The 20,119-nt window shown below is 44.1% G+C and overlaps 1 protein-coding gene across 5 annotated transcripts in view; it reads right to left on the reverse strand.

The window, feature by feature from the left end:
* Positions 1–20,119, reverse strand: part of MAML3 (mastermind like transcriptional coactivator 3) — a 391,103-nt gene that overhangs the window by 6,674 nt on the left and 364,310 nt on the right. For 4 of the 5 annotated variants that reach the window (XM_075127682.1, XM_075127679.1, XM_075127681.1 and 1 more), the window contains 2 exons: positions 5,822–6,064; positions 3,729–3,822 (listed from right to left, as the gene is read on the reverse strand). In XM_075127682.1, the coding sequence (XP_074983783.1) occupies positions 3,729–3,822; positions 5,822–6,064 (337 nt within the window). The remainder of the gene's footprint in view (positions 1–3,728; positions 3,823–5,821; positions 6,065–20,119) is intronic. The other variant, XM_075127680.1, reaches the window with a different exon arrangement.

Below are 20,119 nucleotides of genomic sequence, written 5' to 3' on the forward strand. Positions count from 1 at the left end.
AAAATTGTTTTTTCTGGACATGTAGAGCAGAGAGAGTGTATTAGTGAATCAATATTATAAACACATTTTACTCCACCTTGGACCAATGATGGGAAGCCAGAAAATCCTAACCTTGTTAAATTCCACACCATGGCAAATAACTGCACCATGCTTGTGTCTTTCTGATGTGGGATTATCGATTTCTGGGAAGCCAATATGCCTCTGTATTTACTATCTTTATTTAAAAACAATTACAGGAATTCTGATTACGCCACAGGTTCATTGTGGTTTTGGGTCAATACCATACCGAACTAAAACAATCAAATACTCTGCAGATGAAGCTCGAACAGGATCACAGAATGAGGCAGACAATTATTCCCAGATCAAACATTATTAAATTTAAATTAAAAAAATCTGTAGTAAGAGACAAACTAAACAACAAAAGCAAGACATGATGTCCTAACTCAGTCCTCGTCACCATGGCATACAGCACAGATGAGTGTCAGTCTGAAGGACACAGAACACTGTCCTGTTACGTAAGATGGATGGTTCTTCTTTGTGAGTATATAGAAAACGTGTGCTAGAGAAAGCACGTCACATATTATTGCACACATGGCTCAATGGGATGGCCCCATCTCCTTTGCCTGGTGCCTGGGATTGGGTGTGGAGTGACGTGCAAAATACAGGTAAGCGAAGTGTTTTGGAGAGTGAACAAAAAACCTATAAAAACCAGATAATCCAACAGCTTTTACTTAGCCTATGTTACTGACACAAAACAATATTCTCAATGTTATACATTAGCGAGTCTCAGTTGTTTACGGTGCTCCCCCATTTATGACTGGGCAACCATCTCCCCACCCATTGGCAAGCCCATAACATTTTTATTGTGATATCTGCAAGTGCTTAAGGAGAAAAATAGTATTAGGAAAGTATACAATGCATTCTTAGCTGTCTTTTAACTCATGTTAGCAACTGGAAACAATCAGAAGAGTCAGCACCAGCCAGTCCCAGTCTGAGCAAGACTACAATCTGAGAACCACAGTTTTACCTGCATAAGATACAGGAGCTCAGATAATGTGGTAGTTTAGAGAGACAGGAATTTTAATATACTGGTGAAGTTCTGCTGTCAGCTACATCCATGCAACACCCGTAAAGTCCTTTGGATTGTGTGTATATAACCAGAGGGCAGAATTTGGCTAAATATTTCTATTTCATAGATTCATAGATATTTAGGCCAGAAGGGACCATTATGATCATCTAGTCTGACCTCCTGCACAATGCAGGCCACAGAATTTCACCCACCACTCCTAAAAAAGACCTCACATCTATATCTGTGCTATTGAAGTCCCCAAATTGTAGTTTGAAGACCTCAAGGAGCAGAGAATCCTCCAGCAAGTGACCCGTGCCCCATGCTACAGAGGAAGGCGAAAAACCTCCAGGGCCTCCCAATCTGCCCTGGAGGAAAATTCCTTCCCGACCCCAAATATGGCGATCAGCTAAACCCTGAGCATATGGGCAAGATTCATCAGCCAGATACTACAGAAAATTCCTTCCCGGGTAACTTGGATCTTACCCCATCTAAAAACCCATCACAGGCCATTGGGCCTATTTACCATGAATATTTAATTACCAAAACCATGTTATCCCATCATACCATCTCCTCCATAAACTTATCGAGTTTAATCTTAAAGCAAGATAGATCTTTTGTCCCCACTACTTCCCTCGGAAGGCTATTCCAAAACTTCACTCCTCTGATGGTTAAATTAGTTTATTCATGAAAACTAATCCCTTCATTGGTCAAGTTAGACTAATTCTTCTCTCTATTTTCTTCTAAACAATGGAGCTGGTGCAATATTTCAGAAGATTAATAAAGAAACATTTTGGGCAGGATTCTCAGCTGGTGGATACTGGTGAGCTCTGCTCAGGTCAATGGAGCTGTGCCAGTTTACAGCTGGAGAGGATGTGGTTCTTTGTTCACATGGCTATATGCTGGTATCAATGTACATAAGAACACAAGAACAGCCATACTGGGTCAGACCAATGGTCCATCTAGCCCGGTATCCTGTCTTCCAAGAGTGGCCGATGCCAGGTGCTTCAAAGGAAATGAACAGAACAGGGCAATCATCAAGTGACCCATCCCCTGTTGTCCAGTCCCAGCATCTGGCAGTCAGAGGCTTAGGGACGCCCAGAGCTTGAGGTTGCATCCCTGACCATCTTGGCTAATAGCCACTGACGGACCTATCCTCCATGAACTTATCTAATTCTTTTTTGAATCCAGTTATCTTTCTGGCCTTCACAACATCCCCTGACAATGAGAGCCACAGGTTGACTATGCGTTGTGTGAAGAAGTACTTTCTTTTGTTTGTTTTAAACCTGCCACTTATTCATCTCATTGCGTGACCCCTGGTTCTTGTGTTATGTGAAGGGGTAAATATCATGTCCTTATTCACTGTCTCTGCACTGTTCATGATTTTATAGATCTCTGTTGTATTCCCCCCCCCCCAGTCATCTCTTTTCCAAGCTGAACAGTCCCACTCTTTTTAATCTCTCCTCACATGGAAGCTGTTCCAAACCCCTCATCATTTTTGTTGCCCTTCTCTGTAACTTCTCCTATCTTTTTTGAGCTGGGTTGACCAGAGCTGCATGTAGTATTCAAGGTGTGGGTTTACCATGGACTTATATAGTGGCATTATATTTACTGCCTTATCCTTTTCCTAATGGGTTCCTAACATTCTGTTCGCTTTTTTGACTGTCGCTGCACATTGAGTGGATGTTTTCATAGTACTATCCACAATAATTCCAAGATCTCTTTCTTGAGTGGTAACAGTTAATTTAGACCCCAACATTTTGTATGTATAATTGGGATTATGTTTTCCAATATGCATTACTTTGCATTTATCAACAATGTAGTATGCATTCCTCCTTTACACAGTCTGTGTATGCGTTCCTCACTTATAAATAGTCTTTTACTGTTACTCCACACTATCACAAACAGATACAACAACGATCGTGCTTTAGTCCTTTATATATTTACACTGCATCATTAAGGGAGCCATTAAACTGGATCTTCATATTTTAAAAGCTCAAAATTAGTTGTACCTAAAACAGGATATTTTCCCTAGGTTTTTCGACAACATACAAATGTCCTGAAAAAGTCCTTGAAGCTTCAGACTTGTAAGCTATCTCTCCTAGTATCTAAGATACTTAACTTTTTTCTATAGCTGCCATTTCTGGCATGACTAAATCCATTCCTTGTCTGAATTAAGATGACCTCTTCTGAAGGATAATCATTGAAAATCCCTTTCCAAAAAGGGAAGGAGATGGACTGAAACAAAGGTGGGGAGGAAGAAGAGAAGAACCAAGAGGGAGGGAGAGTCACTGGTTGAAATAATTTATAATGGGGAGTGGGGAGAAAAGATAAACTCTCAAAATCAAAGAGCCAAAGAGGCAGAACAGAGGTGAAAGAAAAAAGTGACTGGGAGAATTTTTAAGGGGCAGATTTTATTGGAGAAAGCTAAAAGCCACTCAGAAATACAACTCTCCATGTAAAATTGTACAACACCCTTCTGTGAAAGTGTGTTATATAAGTGTACATGTGAGCGTGCAGGAGGCAGAGAGAAAGAGAGAGAGGGATCTTTTCCCTCGATACCCCCCAGCCTCCCACCTACACAAAAGAAATGAGCGCCCAGATGCCTGCTACAAAGGACAGCACCGATTTGCAGGGTGTGAAAAGCATTTATAACTTTTACCTGGATACTGACCGGCTTGTTGCACTGGATACGAGCTCCGCTGCTGCTGGAGATGGTGCCGAGGCAAATGGGGCTGCTGCTGCTGCTGCAAGTGCTGGAAGCGAACGAGAGAAGGAAAGACGGCAGGGGAGAAAAAGACGATTAGCGAAAGAATGACTGAACGTGACCGTTCTGAGACCGGCCGAAACGACACACAGCAGCTCAACTGCAGCACTTCCGCTAGCAGGCCGTTCTGGGTGTCAGCAGACAGGCGAAGTGCGCCGCAGCCTCACGTGAAGAGTCCTACTGAGAGGAGCTAGAGCACATGGGCTTCTTTTTGGTTCAAAAAGGAACCAGCACTTTGACTCCCATGACCTGTCCCTACTCATCAGCACTTCCTAAGTAGCAGTATGATTGTCTCCAACCTAGAGGGAGGGGAAGCGAAGAGGGGATGGGAGGGAATATTTTTAGAAATGTCTTTGTCCATCAACATGAGAGGTGGGTTCGAAATGAAACTCTGGATCCCAAATCCCTTGAGCTCTGGCAATGTTCCCTTCCGGATCCAGACTTAGTGGCTGGCCTTGCTCTTTAGAATGAGAACACACACTCCGGATTCATACCAGCCCCAACTATGAGGATTGTTGGTTCCAGACCTGAACTTTGTGGCTCAGGCCCATCTCTATCCAAACAAAATGAGCTGCTGGGGCCCAATTCCCCTACTGTTTCCCCCCCCCCATCCGCCCCATTTTTTGGCTTTGTTTTGTTGTTTCCATTCACTTGTTTTATTTACCACGTACAGTAGCACCACAGATGTGCTGATAACTCTTTCAGGACAAGTGAATCCGTCTGAGATAGCGAGTGATTGTGCAATGCCTGTGTGTCCCGATTTGTTGCACAGCTGTGTTGAGCAGTCTCTCATATCTGCAGTATATGAATATTCTTCATTTATTTAAAGCACACTCAAATGCTGATTGTGAATATAAGTGGAAGCCAATGATGTCTGGGTTTATATGTGCCTTCAAAAGACTAGCGGGTGCTCTGCAAAGCAGCTCTCATAAGACCCTGAGGTTATCTGGTTGCTTCATCAATGTATTGTAAACAGACAGTGGCAAGAGAGGGAATGAAAACTGACCTCTTGTACCTTGATTCCTTGTCCCACAAATGTTCATTATAAACTTCCTGGTCACAATATATAGATTCCCCCAGCTCACAAAAAGAGCCTTAAGAAGAGCCCGCTGCTGAATACAAAATGTGTAGGAATCACAGCACAACTTTGAAAAATGTATTAGCAAAACACAAAGGAAAAATTGCTTGATACAATTTCCAGTGCACCAGAAAAAGCCAGGAATCTAAGCGGACCATTGGCCCAAGAGGCTTTTAGTCATGTGTGATGCAGCTGATCGTATAGCTGCTGTTTCCCAGTACTTTTAGGGTCTGGTTCTCCACTGGCTTCCCCTTGGGTTGCGATGACCACCTGCGAAAGTGGGTGTAAAACACCACCATTCTCAGTGGGCAGCTTAACATGCATTTTGCACAGGCACAAGTGATGACACAAAGGGCAAGGCAAGTGAGAATCAGGCCCTAACACTGAATTCAATTTCAGCCTCTATTACCGGAATACAGAGGCACCATTTGCCATTCTACTACAGAAAAGATGGAGTCAGGTGGTGTCTCCCTTACAAACTGAGGTCCTGATTCTGATCTCCTGCACAGCAGTGTAAATGGGGAGCAGCTCCAGGAATCAGTGGGAGTATACAGATGTGAAACTGGCTTGAGTTCGGAAGCAGCGTTTGTGCTTTTCAAATTTACTTTTCAGTTCACTCCAGGCTGACAATTCAGTGTACGCTAATTCTGTTCGTACCAGTTTTACACCCGCATACCTCCAATGACTTCAGAAGTGTAGCTCCAGATTTACACTGGTGTGAAATCAAAGTCAAGGGCAAAGTATAAGCCAGGGGACATGAAATTAGTTTGACCATGTGTTTACTACAGCAATCACAGTTTGCGCATGTGAGCATAGATGAGGAAAGGCAGTGCTGTGATGCTTCCGTTGCCCCTGTTCTCATGTGTGCGGGTATTGTACTGTCTGAAATACGGAAGAAAAGCTACAGTACCTGCTCTGCCAGGATCTGCTGCTGCTGCCTTTGCTCCCTTAGAAACTGTTGCTTCTGTTGCTCCATCACATGGAGCTGAGCCCTTTGCTCTATCAGCATCTGCTTCATGATGGCTGCTTGTGGCTGATTTCCCAGGAAACTGGGACCTCCTGGGTTTGCACCTGTGGCCACGTTGCTGGAGCCTGGTGGGACAGAAGGCTGCATAGGGCCTGTGGTCCGAGAAAGTCCCACCGAATGTTGTTCCTGTACAAGGAAAGAGATACAGCTTTACTACTCCATGTACTTCACATACAAGGGGAAAGTATGAACCAGGAACAGTAAGTGGTGGACTCGCTTGTGAACCTAACACACCTCAGAAAAGGCAAGAGATCCCTGAAAACCCCCCACACCCAACCAACCAATTTCATATAGTACATTCCAAATGGAACAGGAATTAGACTGAATTATACTTAGCACCCACATAAACTTATGTTGAAAGCACTGCACAGAAATTAATTATCAAGATCCTTACAGCTGCCTTGCTACAGAGGGGAGAATTTACTATTTCCATTTTACAGATGGGGAAAGTGAGGCAGAGAAGTGATTTGCCTATCACATGGTGAATCAACAGCAGTGCTGGGTTTAATAGGACTTCCAAAACTCCAGCTCTGAGCTCATCAGTATTGCCAACTGCAAGCATTCAAAATACATGAATTGGGACCCGAAAAATAACGAGATTTTCTTTAAAATCATGAGAACAATAACAGTTTGGTTCTTTTTATTTTCCTTAAGGTTTCTGGGCCTTTAGGAGTCATATTTTCAAACTTTTTCTCTGCAATCATGAGGATAAGAAACTGTTTTTAAAAAACAAACAAACAAACAACCAACAACAAAAAGGAAACTGAGATCCTCACATCATTCAGAAAATCACTAACTACTGTGAGATGCATTAAATCTTGAGAATTGACAACACTGATTCCTGTAGACCACAGCATGGTTCAGGATTTAGCCACAAAATAGAATCATTTAAGGTTCATACCTCAATCACATTGTGAGAGCTTGGGGCTGAGGAGGAGAGGAAGCAGGAAACCATTGTGACAGGGGTACTTCTGCCTAAAATGACCCCATAGCTCCCCTCTGTCTCCAATCCAATGTGTCCTACAGTTGTGTTGGGGTAGGGACTAAAACGGGAGAGGCAGGCTGGATTTCAAGGTCATTCTGGCACCTATTCACTCTTAACCCATCATCCTGTCCCCTGCCCTCATTTCCCATGGAACTGCACACAGTGTTCGCCAGAGCTGTGGCGGGGACTGGTAGGATCTTCCTTATCAGCTCTGTGAGCAGCATCTACCCAGTTTTCCCAGGACGATCTTTTTGACTAGAAGATTTTGTTAGAGTGCCTTCCAGGAGGTCAGTGCCTAAGGGCTTGTCTACACTTACAGTGCTGCAGCAGCACAGCTGCATCGGTGGAGCTGCGTCGTTGTGGCCCTTAGTGAAGATGCTACCTACACTGACTGGAGAGCTTCTCCCATTGGGGTAGGTACTCCTCCTCCCTGAGAGGCAGTAGCTATGTCGATGGGAGAAGCCCTCCCGTCAACATAGCTCTGACTACACCAGGAGTTTGGTCAGTAGAACTATGTGCTCAGCGACGCAATTATACTGACACAAGTTGGCAATGTAGACCATAGCTATTGCCAAGAACCACACAAAGGGAGAGAGGCGTGTTTCACAAACACTGCGTCCCTCAAAACTCACATCTGTTTTATGAAATCTTTAGAGGCTGTACACGCCTCTAACAAGGTCCAACACTGCCCAAACCCCCACTGAAACCATGAGTCAGGGGCTTAAGTGCCCCACAGGACCCTCTCCAGGGGGGTACAATGCCCAATTTATTAATCTGTATGTGTCCTGTTACTACAGGCTAGGGTGACCAGATGTCCCAATTTTATAGGGACAGTCCTGATATTTGGGGCTTTTTCTTATATAGGCTCCTATTACCCCCCACCCCCGTCCTGATTTTTCACACTTGCTATTTGGTCAGCCTACTACAGGCGGACCCCCTGGGATGGGAACGCCTGTTTCTGAAAATGGCCAGTGCTGCTGTTCTGTCTCTACACCAGCAGATGGTGATATCCGCCTGATCCTCCACTATTCGGCCCAGCTTGGTGATTGCTGCCGTCTCTCTCCCCCACACCCTCTCCCCCCCCCCCCCCCGCACTTGCAGATGGCTTAATCATGACTACTGTTCCTCCTCCTCCCCCCCGCACACCCCCTCAGTACGTCTGGGATAATGCTGCTAACGTAGAGCTAGGCAGTCAAGTGTTACAGCGTAGGGCAGGTAGCCTGGCAACTGAGAGTATAATACTGAACAGATGGTGTTCGTACAGCATGATGGACATCACACACGACAGCCTGAGACAATCCAGGAATTCCCTGGTGATTTGAGGCCCTCTTTACACAAAATGAGCTCGCATCACCGTTGCCATGTATCTGTTGGGTTCCCCCCACCTCTCCCATTGACATCTAACCAGCAAACTGGCTCCCTATTATTCACTTTACCTACAGCCCAAAGGGCATGTTATTTGGTGATGGTGGAGGCAACATGCTGAGGTTTCAAATCAGGGTGCCCTGAACTAGACACTGAGGCGTAGCTATTCGGAACAAGGAGGAGGAGGAGGGAGCTTTCCAAATCTTTGTTTCAAATCAGGGCCCTGGCTTTCCCCAATGAAAATAATTTGAGGTGGGGGGGAGGAGAAGGGTGCATGACAGAGAGAGAGAGAGAGAGATACAGTCTTATGGCACACCAGGGTGTATACCTCTTAATGTAAAGACTTTAAAATACAATGGGTCATTTGTGGGACATTGTGATTCATGCCTGAATTATCTGTCCCAATACCCCTGGGTGTTATTTAGCCCTCTCGACAGCATGGATGTTTAAAGGAGCCCTTAAAGAAGACAGTAATAGATGGGAAACCTTACACCCCAAATCCCTCGCCCCACCCTGCTTTCCCAAACAAAGAAACAAACAACTCTTCCCCCTGGTGAGAGCTGCAGGCAGAACTGCAGTGCACCGGCTCAGACTCCAAATTCAGTGCGATACTGAGGGGACTCCTGACACTTCTTTTACAGAGCATGCTGCTATTTACTAATGAGCTCAGGAAGTGGAGACATACCCAGGCTGTCAAATTTTCAAACACCAAACAACACATAATGTATGTCTGTGGCTGTGGTTGGGAAGGAAGCAGGGGAAGAAGGAGCAAAACTCTAGAAGAATTTTCAGAGGGAGAAGAGAAAAACAAAAGACAATAGTCTTTCTGCTACAAAATGTACCGAGACATAACAATAGGTATATAAGAAAATCAAACAGTGCTCTCTCTCCCACCCCACATCCACTCCAAGTGAGGGTGCTGCTGAGTTTTATTCAATGACTAATGGGTTTATTCCATCTTTTCATATCTGACAATTTCCTCTGACACTCCCTCACTACCAGTGTCCCCTGCTAGCAGTGATTTATAGGTGAGGAAATAGGATTTCTAGGGCTGAGGTCAGAAGGACATCTGGCCTACAGGCAATGCCAGCTTGCACTCACTGAGGGCTTGTCTACACTTACAGCTGCAGTGGCCCAGCTGTGCTGCTGTAGAACTTAGTAACAACACTATCTATTCCGACTGGAGAGCTTCTCCCATGGGTGGAGCTACTCTCCCTCCCCGAGAACTATGTCTACGGGAGAAAAGCTCTGGTTGACAGAGGACTGTCTACACCAGGAGTTCAGTCGGGTACAACAGCATCGCTGAGTAGTTCGTAATTTGGACTAGGGCTGAGAAAGATCTGGGACAAGCATTCAAGACTCTTCTAGGGCTGGCCTGTGGCTCCCTGCACAATATGCATGCACCCTCCATCATGAAAACTACACCTACTTTAAGCCCTGCTTCAAGGGAGGGTATTGTCTACACGTGCCTAGAGCCAGCCCAGGCTCTCCAAATGGTGGCTGAATCCACACTGTCATGGGGATTTTTGTGCCTGTGAAAGCAGTGCCTAGAAGAAGCATGACACAGTAGTATTGCACAGCATCCCTGCTGGCTGTTATCATGTGCTGAATACTGCCAGGATAGCCTGAGCTGTGCAGAGCATAAAAGAAGCCTAGCTCCTGCCCTATGGAGTTTAAAACCTAAAAGCCAGGCAAAAGAGTCCCACTGGAAACGCCACACCAGCTCCCAAATCCTGTGGTGGTGGACATTAGGAGCAGGAGTGAGAGAATCCACTTTGAAGGCTGTAGTTTGGGAATGATTAGCGATAGCAGCAGACCCAGGCCAAGGAATGACCACCTGGGAAAAGACCAAACAAAAAGCAGTTTGAAATAAATGGATTGGGTATATGCTACGTATCAAGAACAGCACTGAGATAATAAGGCAACAAGCACATTATAAACAGGGAGATGCGGAAATAGAACCACATGATGGATATTATACTATGGATGTGATAATATTTTGAAAGCAGTCAGACACAGGTGCTGGAACTAGAGGTGGGGGGGTGCAGCACCCCCTGTGCTGAAGTGGTTTCCATTATATATATGAGTTACAGTTTGGTTCAATGGCTTTCAGCACCCCCACTATACAAATTGTTCCAGCACCCCTGCAGTCAAATACAATTGTCAGGAGCAGACTATAAATACCTAGGCAGATACAGCAGATATAGATGATAGATAGACAGATTAGAAAGAGAGTCTGAGTAGGTGAGGAATATTAAAGTAGAAAATACACCAAGGATCATGGTAAGTTCTGAAAAAAACACAAACCTTTCTTATAAGCCATTTGCCACCCTGAACAGGGAAGATCCCCATTATCAACTTCGGCATTTTTACAAAGGTCACAAAATGAGACCATATAACCATTAGAGAAAAAAATCCAATATCTCCCTTTGAAACCTGCTCAGCTATTAGGAACCGAGCTTCATCTCAGAAAAGACAGGTTTTTTAAAAAAATTAATTTCTGCTTTTGATTATAAAAGCTTCAGGATTCTCCCTCCTTCTCCTATGATCAAAAGAGATGGAGGATTTGCTGCTCACTTCCATATATCTATTTATATGGCTCTCATCCTGTCAGTGTCTGAGCATCGCACAATCACTCAGACATTTTATCCTGGGAGGTAGGAGAAGTATCGTACTCATTTTCAGATGGGAAACTGAGACACACAGTAGCTGAAGTGATTTGACCAAGGTCATATAGCAAGTCTGTGACTGAGCTAGGAATTGAACTCAGGTCTCCCAAGTCCCAGTACCCTAGCCTGTAGTCTATACCATCCTTCCTACCTTTTCGCTAGATTCTAACTCTATGGGCCTTGCTGTAGTATCCAAGTCCTTTTCAGCTCCACTAATGATCATTCTGCCATTTACTTCCCCATTCCTCAACACTTAATCTGTGACCAAGAAGGGATGTGTGTGTGTGTGTGTGTATAAATGTACAAAGGAATGAATTCAGAGGTGGAGGAGGGATGACCACAGTTGGGCTTGACTTGGCCTGGCTTCCCTTAAGATAAAAACTCTGCAATACGAGTCCTTGGCTTGTCTTTCTTCAGTGTTGGAAAGTGCCTGGAACATAATGGGAACGATTATAATTAAATAAGTAAAAACAAAACACTCTCAATCTTTACTGGGGCCTAAGCTTTAGACCTAATCCTTCAACCATGTGCGTAACAGGAATGGGCCCAATGTTCCCTCACTAGAACCTCTTTAATTGTTCCACACAGCAGCTAGGTCACCTGGTTACTCATTGCCCTACACAATTTTTGGCTCCTCTGTGAAATACCTGAAGATAACCTTTCGATTCACTTGCAAGATAAACACTTTGAGTTACGTCAGGGTCTGTGTGACTGGACAAAGAGAGTAAAATGAGAATATGACCCCATCAGCTCCTCCCCCACAAAAGCCCAGTCTCTGACAGGGTTAAAATCAATGCTGGAGCGTAACATGGGAAAGTAGGATCAGCCCTTCTGCACGAAGGTCAGGTTTGCAAGGACTTTTCTGAGAAAACAACAAGAAAATACAATTTGTCCACATCTCTACTTTGCACAGATATTCCCTGAAGGGCTCTCTGCTGAAAGGTAGCTCTTAGATTTTTAGGTTGGGCTTTTTTCCCCCCTTTTTAATTGTATGTCCTGGTTTAAAAGTTTCCTCCACCTGCACTTTCCCCCCGTCTCTTTCTCATGCTGTGTTTCAGAACTGGTTGAACACATTCGAAGAGCAGTGTAACTGTCTGAGCTGTGTCACCTGCACAGTGGAGCAGAGCAGCTGCTACAGTTTCTGAGCAGCCTGTGTCACTAAAATACAGCACACTAATGACCTTTCAGTTGCTCTGTGGATTGAGCCCTTTACCCACCCTATCTGCATGCTACCTCTTTCTTTCTTTGCTTGGGAAAAAAAATGTCAGCTGTCTCTAGCAAAGCTGATTACAAAGGCTTTTTCGTACCCTCCTCCCCAACTCTCCCCCGCCCCCGCCCTCAGTTCTGATGAAGTCATCAAGCTAAAGATTTCATAACTGATGCACAGGACGATCTTGTGTTATACTGGGAGATGGGCCAAGTGCTTCCATTTATAGACAAAAGCACCGCCATGCTGCCAAATGGAGCCCTTTGCTGCAGACATTACAAGGAAAAAGAAAGGGGGGGAAATCAGGAGCCAGAGGGCATGCTGTGAAGTGACATCACTAGGAGCTTCCTCTAACAATCCCCAGTGCACAGCTGCCTGCTGTGGCAGCAGCCTGAGACCAAACTAAACCTACTTCAAAAAGACAGTTATATAACTACTGTCCTAGCTCCCTTAAACACACACCACACATACTCCAGTAGGCCAAAATTAACTCTGGTGTACCTGCATGGACGTCACCCAATTCTGTAGCACAGAATCAAGTCGATTCCAGAATATTGTTCAAAAAGGCAGAAAGGTTTAAAATAAATCATGCCAATGGACATGTGTGACCGGGGTCCTAGTGGGGGCCAACTATGGTCACCCAATTAGGGTGAACTGCAAAGAATAGGGCAGACAATCCCCATCAAGCTGGTGGATATTTCCAATACTTAGCTTTACTAAGCCAGCATAAAACAGCTTCTTTACTACCTTACTGGTTACTCAGAAGTCCAAACAACACAATTCCCTTAAAGTGATCCATCCAAGTAAGTAAGTCAAATATGATGATTTCTGAAAATCTTATTTCATCATATAAAAGAAAAAGTTCTACCAATCCCAAAGGATCGGACACATTACCTCCCAGGTTATCGAATATTCCAGATTTTACTCAAATACACGCTACAGCCAATTCTTATTAACTAAACTAAAATTTATTAAAAAACAAAAGAGAGAGAGAGTACGGTTAAAAGATCAATATACATTCAGAGTAGCAGCCATGTTAGTCTGTAGCCGCAAAAAGAAAAGGAGGACTTGTGGCACCTTAGCGACTAACCAATTTATTTGAGCATGAGCTTTCGTGAGCTACAGCACGGATGCATCCGATGAAGTGAGCTGTAGCTCACGAAAGCTCATGCTCAGATAAATTGGTTAGTCGCTAAGGTGCCACAAGTCCTCCTTTTCTTTTTGCGAATATACAGTCAGGCATGAGTTCAATTCATTACATGCACACCAGCTTTGTTTTAAGCACAAATCTGAAAAACTTCTAGTATAGTTTGTTTAATTATTTATAGGTTCAAGAATTTAGATTTCAACGGAAGCTTCCTGTTGTATTGATATTTATTTACCAAGCAAAACCCAAATTAAGGCCAAACACCCCAATACACCCCAAAGCTTCACTCCTGGAATATTTCATACGGCTTTCTCTCTCTTACAGCCAAAGGCCAAATTTTGTTCCCAAGATAATTACAAAGCACCCAGTGACTTCAGCAGGTACAGGATAGGGCTCCAGATCCGGAAAAAGGCAGCACAGGCCAGGTCAAAAGGCTTTGCACACAGGAAAATGGACTCCAGTGTCTGAGACGGGGAACCAAAACCTCAGCTACAACATTTTATTACCTGCCAGCCAGGTTGTCCACACCTCTACTGTTAGGTTCAGAGCATAAGCAACAAGCCAGCTGCATGGTTCTTATAGCAACGTTGGGCTGTACAGACTTGTGCTGTGCACTCATCTCCCAGCTCAGCCCCAACACATGCACTTTCCTTCCTCCACAGTAAACTACCTAATCTGGATAGGAACACAGAGCCCCCATCCCCATTGCTGCTAGGAGCTGGAGATGAGCTAGGGTATGTCTGCCCTGCAGCTGGAGCCAGGAAGACAGACTTGCATTAACTTAACATGCTAGTCCCAGACCCTGAACCTGTTCCTGCCCCTCCAGGGCACGCTGCTCAGGGCAGGTGGAGGGTCCGGGGCTCCCCATAGCAGCATGAGCTCCCTGGTCAGCTCTTACTACTGCCTGGCTTTAGCTTCTGGCCTGGCCCACCACCACCACCTGGAAGAGGTTCAGTGCCACAGGGAATCCAGGATAAATGCTGTCCTGGAGTCATTCAGCCTGGAATTGGGACTTGAACTCTCCATTTTGAGACTGTCTCAACCGTTTGTATGGGTGGTCACCCTAGTCGGGGCGGTACCCAAAACATCAATGTTCCTTTTGGTTCCCAAGGGACAGGTATTTTTTTAGAAAAGCACAGAGACAGATTTTCAAGGCTCAGCACCCACAAGTGGAGCCAGATTCTCAAAAGAGCTCAGTTCCCATTGAGGTACCTAAATTAGGGACAGATTTTCAAAAGTGATCTGTAACTTGCAGCTTCCACATGCTACATATAGCCACATTTTTACAAGAGCACAGCAGCCAATATGCAGAGCTCTGGTGAAAATCTAGTCACCTATTTTGGTGCCTAAGTGGGAGCTGAGCTCTTCTGAAAATCTGGGCCTTAGCTAAGTCCGTAATAGGAGTTTACACTTGTTAAAAGTTAAGAACATTAAACATGGATGGCCTTACGAATAGGTTAAAGTAGAATGGAAAGATGCCTGTGTTTGTCTTAAGCTAGATCTCAAATCCTTTTTCTTTTCACTGTGTGATTTACATTATTCCTCCTACTGCATCATCAGTTTCTTCTGATCGGAACTAAAAGCAAGCCCAGGAAGAAAAGAACAAACACTTAATAACCCCACTGGGGCCTGGACTGAGGGTATCGATCAGAAGGTGTACAATGGGGATGACAACAGGTGCAACAAACCCTGCCCTGTGGATTCCTGTGCATGGACTAGATATTGAATATCCTGATTCTACCTCACTGAAGTTAATGGAAGCGGCATTGGCCTCCATGAGCAAAAGGACTGTTCAAAACAACCACCCCTAATGAGGACCATTATGCCCCTCTTGGTCCACTCCAACTAATGGAGGTGGCAGGAACCGAGTATCTTGTACTGTTTCAAAAGATACGCATTAAAAAAAAAGTGTTTTAATACAGCCACATGTAAAATTATCCATCTAGGCACAAGGTACCCAGGCCATATCTACAGAATTGGGGACTGCATCCTGGAAAGCAGGGACCCTGAAACGGATGTAGGGGTTATAGTGGACAAGAAACCGAACATGAGCTCCCATTGCGATGCTGTGGCAATAAAAGACTAATGCAATCCTTGGATGTATAAACAGGAGAGTAATGAGTAAAAATAAGGATGTGATTTTACCTCTGTATATGGTATTGGTGAGACCAATACTGGAATACTGTGTACAGTTCTGGTGTCAACATTTAAAAAGAATGTTGAAAACTTGGAGACATTGCAGAAAAGTGGCCTTATAGTGTGAGACTTAGAGAGCTCAATCTGTTTAGTTTATCAAAAAGAAAAGTGAGAGGTGACTTGATTACAGTGTATAAGTACCTTCACAGGGGAAATATATTGAGTACTAAAGAGCTCTTTAATCCAGCAGAGAAAGGCATAACAAGAACCAATGTCTGGAAGCTAAAGCCAGAAAAATCTACTCTGAAATAAGACACTTTAAAAAAAAAACAGTGAGGGTGATTAATCATTGGAACAAACTACCAAGGGAAGTGGTCGGTTCTCCATCTCCTGAGGTCTTCAAATTAAAACTGGCCCCTTCTGGCCTTAAACTCTATGAATCTATGGCCTGTCCTTCCCCAGCAGGCAATGGGCCTGCATCAGACATAATGCATCCTGGGACTCCCATTGGAGTAGTGAACTTCTGCAGCCCATGTACCATGGGCCTGTGACTTTATAGCCACTATCTCGTCCCTCATGAGTATAGAGTGACTGTTCATCTCTCATGATGCACTTAAGTGATACACTGAAGCTGTACCTATTTAGGGGGGAAAGTCTCTATTTATTTTAAAGCAAAATATTAACATTTATACATTCTATCCCACTAAAAAGTCTATCCACTCCAATGTATTTCAATGCAGGCTAAAAGAATGTCCCTCTTTTCCCCTGAAAATAGCCCTATTAATTGTTTTGTAATGCTGGTGTCTATCATAGTGCAAGGACCTTAACCTACACCCCTTCTATAAATGGGGCAGCCCTAATAGGCAGGCCACTGTTAGTGGAGTGGTACTGTGTGAACAACTGGGGGAACTACAAATGCATTCATTTAAGACATTTTGTCTTTAATAAACCAACATACGGCATGAACGGATATGCTGCTTTACAACACTGAAATCACCAACAGGCTCTGCAAAGTGGATTGCTTCACCTATTTGTTCTGTCATCTAATCTAAGGGAGGAGCTACAAATCTCTCCTCGTCTGTCTCTCTCTCTCTGGGCCCCTGGTTGCCATGGTCTTTCTTATAGTATCTGAGGGAACAAGATCCCTCTGACGTTTGACACTGGACCTCTGCATGCAGCCAATTTGTTTTCCTTTCACCTCCCTTCCCCTGCATCTCTCCCCTCCACGTCTTTAATACAGTTTATTCTTTCTGTAGAACAAATAGCATTTGTCAGACTATTATTTCTGTGTATTTATTTATTTATTGAAGAGACTAATTTCTTTATTTTCTTTGACAAAGTATGCAACAAAGGGTTCTAAACGAGCGAGTATTTTCCTATCATCTAAGAGCTAAAGAGTGTCAGAAGTTCATCGCAAGGAATGCAAGGCCAAATTGGTTCCTAATTTTACCCTGTGGCCTGAAGAGTCAGAAGCACTCTCTTTGAATGCTATTCTTGTATGTTAGTGTTATAGCACTGACTTCTGCATCAAGGCAGCCTTTGGAATCTACAGATCCTAAGCAGTTTGGAAATGCAATATTTTAAAGGAGCAGTACCTGGTTAAAAATCACATATTAAAATAGTTTCCTTGCCTATATTACTAGTATTATTTTTGATGATTAAAAGTAACAAAACAGTACCTTCATTAATGAAATTAGTCACTTTCACTTTTTTTGTTTCTGTCTCTAGTCAGTTTCACATTCTAGTTTTCAGGCACAAACAAAATGCTACCATGACTGGGTTGCATACACTGTAAAGGGGGTAGTTTAAAATTGCTGATTTGCATGGAATTAAAAAACTCTATTGGTCTTTTTTTTTTTTAAATGAGCCAAATGTAATCTGTCTCTACAAATATGCCTTTTAAAAGTATGGAGAGGATTCCGAAAAGAAATGAGCAGTGAAACATTAAAATACACATTGATAATTTTTTGAGAGATGTGACTACTGGTTTGAGTACAACCCAGGTCAGTACTGACCTAAAGTGGTTACTACCTGGTATCTGTTCTGTTGTCTTGGTGAACTAAGCATGATGGTGTCAGTGGAGACGCAGTGAACCGGTCCACACCATTAAAAACACCTGTTTGGCAACCTTGCTGGCATTCACACAGAAAGTCCAAGGACTGAATAGGCATGGACACTGAGCTACCCTCTCATCCATAGATGTAGTCCTTCCCTACCAGTACTGAAGAACGATTGTAGGTCATAAGGGGGAGCTTGTAATGCTTCTATCTGTGTGTCAGCTATTCTGTGAATCAGCCAAGTTCTTCTGACTCCAGTGCTTTCAATCCCACAACTTGCACCAGCATTAGATTCATATAAACCATTGATTTTAAGCAAAAACAACGAGGAGTCCTTGTGGCACCTTAGAGACTAACAAATTTATTTGGGCATAAGCCTTTGTGGGCTAAAACCCACTTCATCAGATTATTTTAAAGGAATAAATTCAGTGGGGTTACACCAGAGTTTATCTGCTCCTCCCACATCTCCTGTCCTTGACCAGCACTTATTATCTATTATGGGAAGTGACTTTTAACCCTAGCCTGTGATACATAAGGGTTAAAGGAGTGATACTATTCTTGAGAAACCAATTCCAATTGCACAGCTTTTACACTTAGAACATACCGTGAATGCTATAATTATTGCAACATGCAGCAATTATTGTAGGAAATGCCATCATGGTGTCACACATTATGTCTTACCATCCAACAAAAGAAAGTAACGATCTTCAAGGAGGAAAAAAAAAGAGAAGTTGCAGTTCAAAACTGGCAAAGCTCAAGACTTTCTCCAAACACAGCACCTCTGTTGGGACACTGTCTTTCAACGGTAGGTATGGACTAGGTCTTCAGATGGTGTAAGTCCACGTAACTCCATTGACTTCAGTGGAACTACGCTTATTTACACCAGCTGAAGATTTGGCCGACCACTTCACATGTCCAAGATGTTAATAAGTAGGTCAGCACTCTGGAAGCAAGCTACAGAGCAACTCAAACCCCCAGAGGAGTGTGGGGTACTAAGACGGGTGCCAGGCTGAGTTTCTCGTGTTGGAGTTTTAATGCCTGTCAATGTCACTTTCCAGGCTCAGGTGCAACTGGCCCATCCTCAAACTAGAAAGAGGGAGGATTGTGAAGAGCAGGGATCACCAGATCAGAGAGCTGAGAGCAAGAAGCAGGAAAGGCGAAAATGGAAAATGAAAGCAGGTGGACGGTTTAGACAGACACACAGGGCCAGTGAAAAGTGGGATGGACAGAGAATGACACAGCAAAAGGAAGTTCTATAAAGAAAAGAAAAGCTTACAGAGTATACAAGAAACAGTGCACCGCCTAGAAGATGCACAGTGCAAGGAAGGGTTACAAAGCCCTACTGGAGCTTTGCAGCAGCAATGCTATAGCTATGACAGACAAGGTCCAGCCCTATAAAGAACATATCACCTTCCACTTCCACTGCGTTCCCTGAGTGTTGAGTGCATGAGGCACTTTATGGCATCAGGCTCTAGAGTTAGGCTGAAATCTCTCATGGATGGTTGTGGCCCTTTTTTGTATTGTGATAAGTGAAAACTTGGCACTTACGCTAATGCTCAGTAAGGAGTGTGTGGTTTGCCAGGTCTGAAAGAATACTGGCTGAGAAATAAAAACATTGGCCCACAGGCTCCCTGTCCCGTGTGTGGAAGGCAGTTACCTCAAATGTTTGCTAGAGGCTGCAATTGCAACACATTGTCCCTGTAGATGCAGAAGATCCACAGGAAATTTCCCAGGGCTAAGACTATGGATCTTCGGATAATCATAAGTAGTGGCTGCCTCATGCCTCCAAAGGCCCCTCTGGCACCTTTGTTGTGTTGCCATTGGCCCACCTTGACTGCTGCCTGATGTGAACCCAGTAATGGGATCAGAGTGCAGATGCCAAGTTACTAATGCTCAGAGCAGAGATACATTGCCTTTGTCAGTACTTACGCAACTTTGTCAAAGGAACATGCCACATAGCACACTTGTTCCTTTGACTCCTCTCCCTCTCCCCACTTGCCATCGGACCATGCTCCTATGTGACACAGAGCACACACAAGCAACTGGTGGGAGTCACCCCCATCTCTCAGGATTTCTGTCTTTCTGTTCCACGATACGTTGCATAACAGAAAGAAGCACAACAGCCACTAAAAACAAATGAATATAGCGTCCCACATACTTGCAATACTTCACTTTCTTTACAGACATAAGCATATGCTAAGTGTGGCTGTCCGGTTAACATGCACTGAAATAAACACTTGTATTTACTACAAATGGTTACCCTTTCAAATTAAAACACAGATTTCCCCCACATGCTCCTTCCTCACCTGATACCCTCATACAAAATCAGAATAATTGGTCTTCATGTGAGGAACGCCACTGGATGCCTCCTGCCAACCCATGGCCAAGTACTCTTACGCAGAGACTTTGGGCCACTGGACCCAGACAAGTGTGGATCTAGTAGCCCATCTCCTGGGCCATCCCCAAGGTCCCTTCCCAATGGTTTATTTGGGGCTGATGCACAGCACGCTTCTGTGGCGCACAGTAGGTGCTGAGGCCCTACTGGAGACACAATGGCTACTCTGTGTATGCCTCCCTTCTCCACAAACTGAGGAGTTCACACGTTCAGGGTTTAA

The sequence above is a fragment of the Caretta caretta genome, chromosome 4 (assembly GCF_965140235.1).
Source record: "Caretta caretta isolate rCarCar2 chromosome 4, rCarCar1.hap1, whole genome shotgun sequence".
Taxonomy (NCBI): domain Eukaryota; kingdom Metazoa; phylum Chordata; order Testudines; family Cheloniidae; genus Caretta; species Caretta caretta.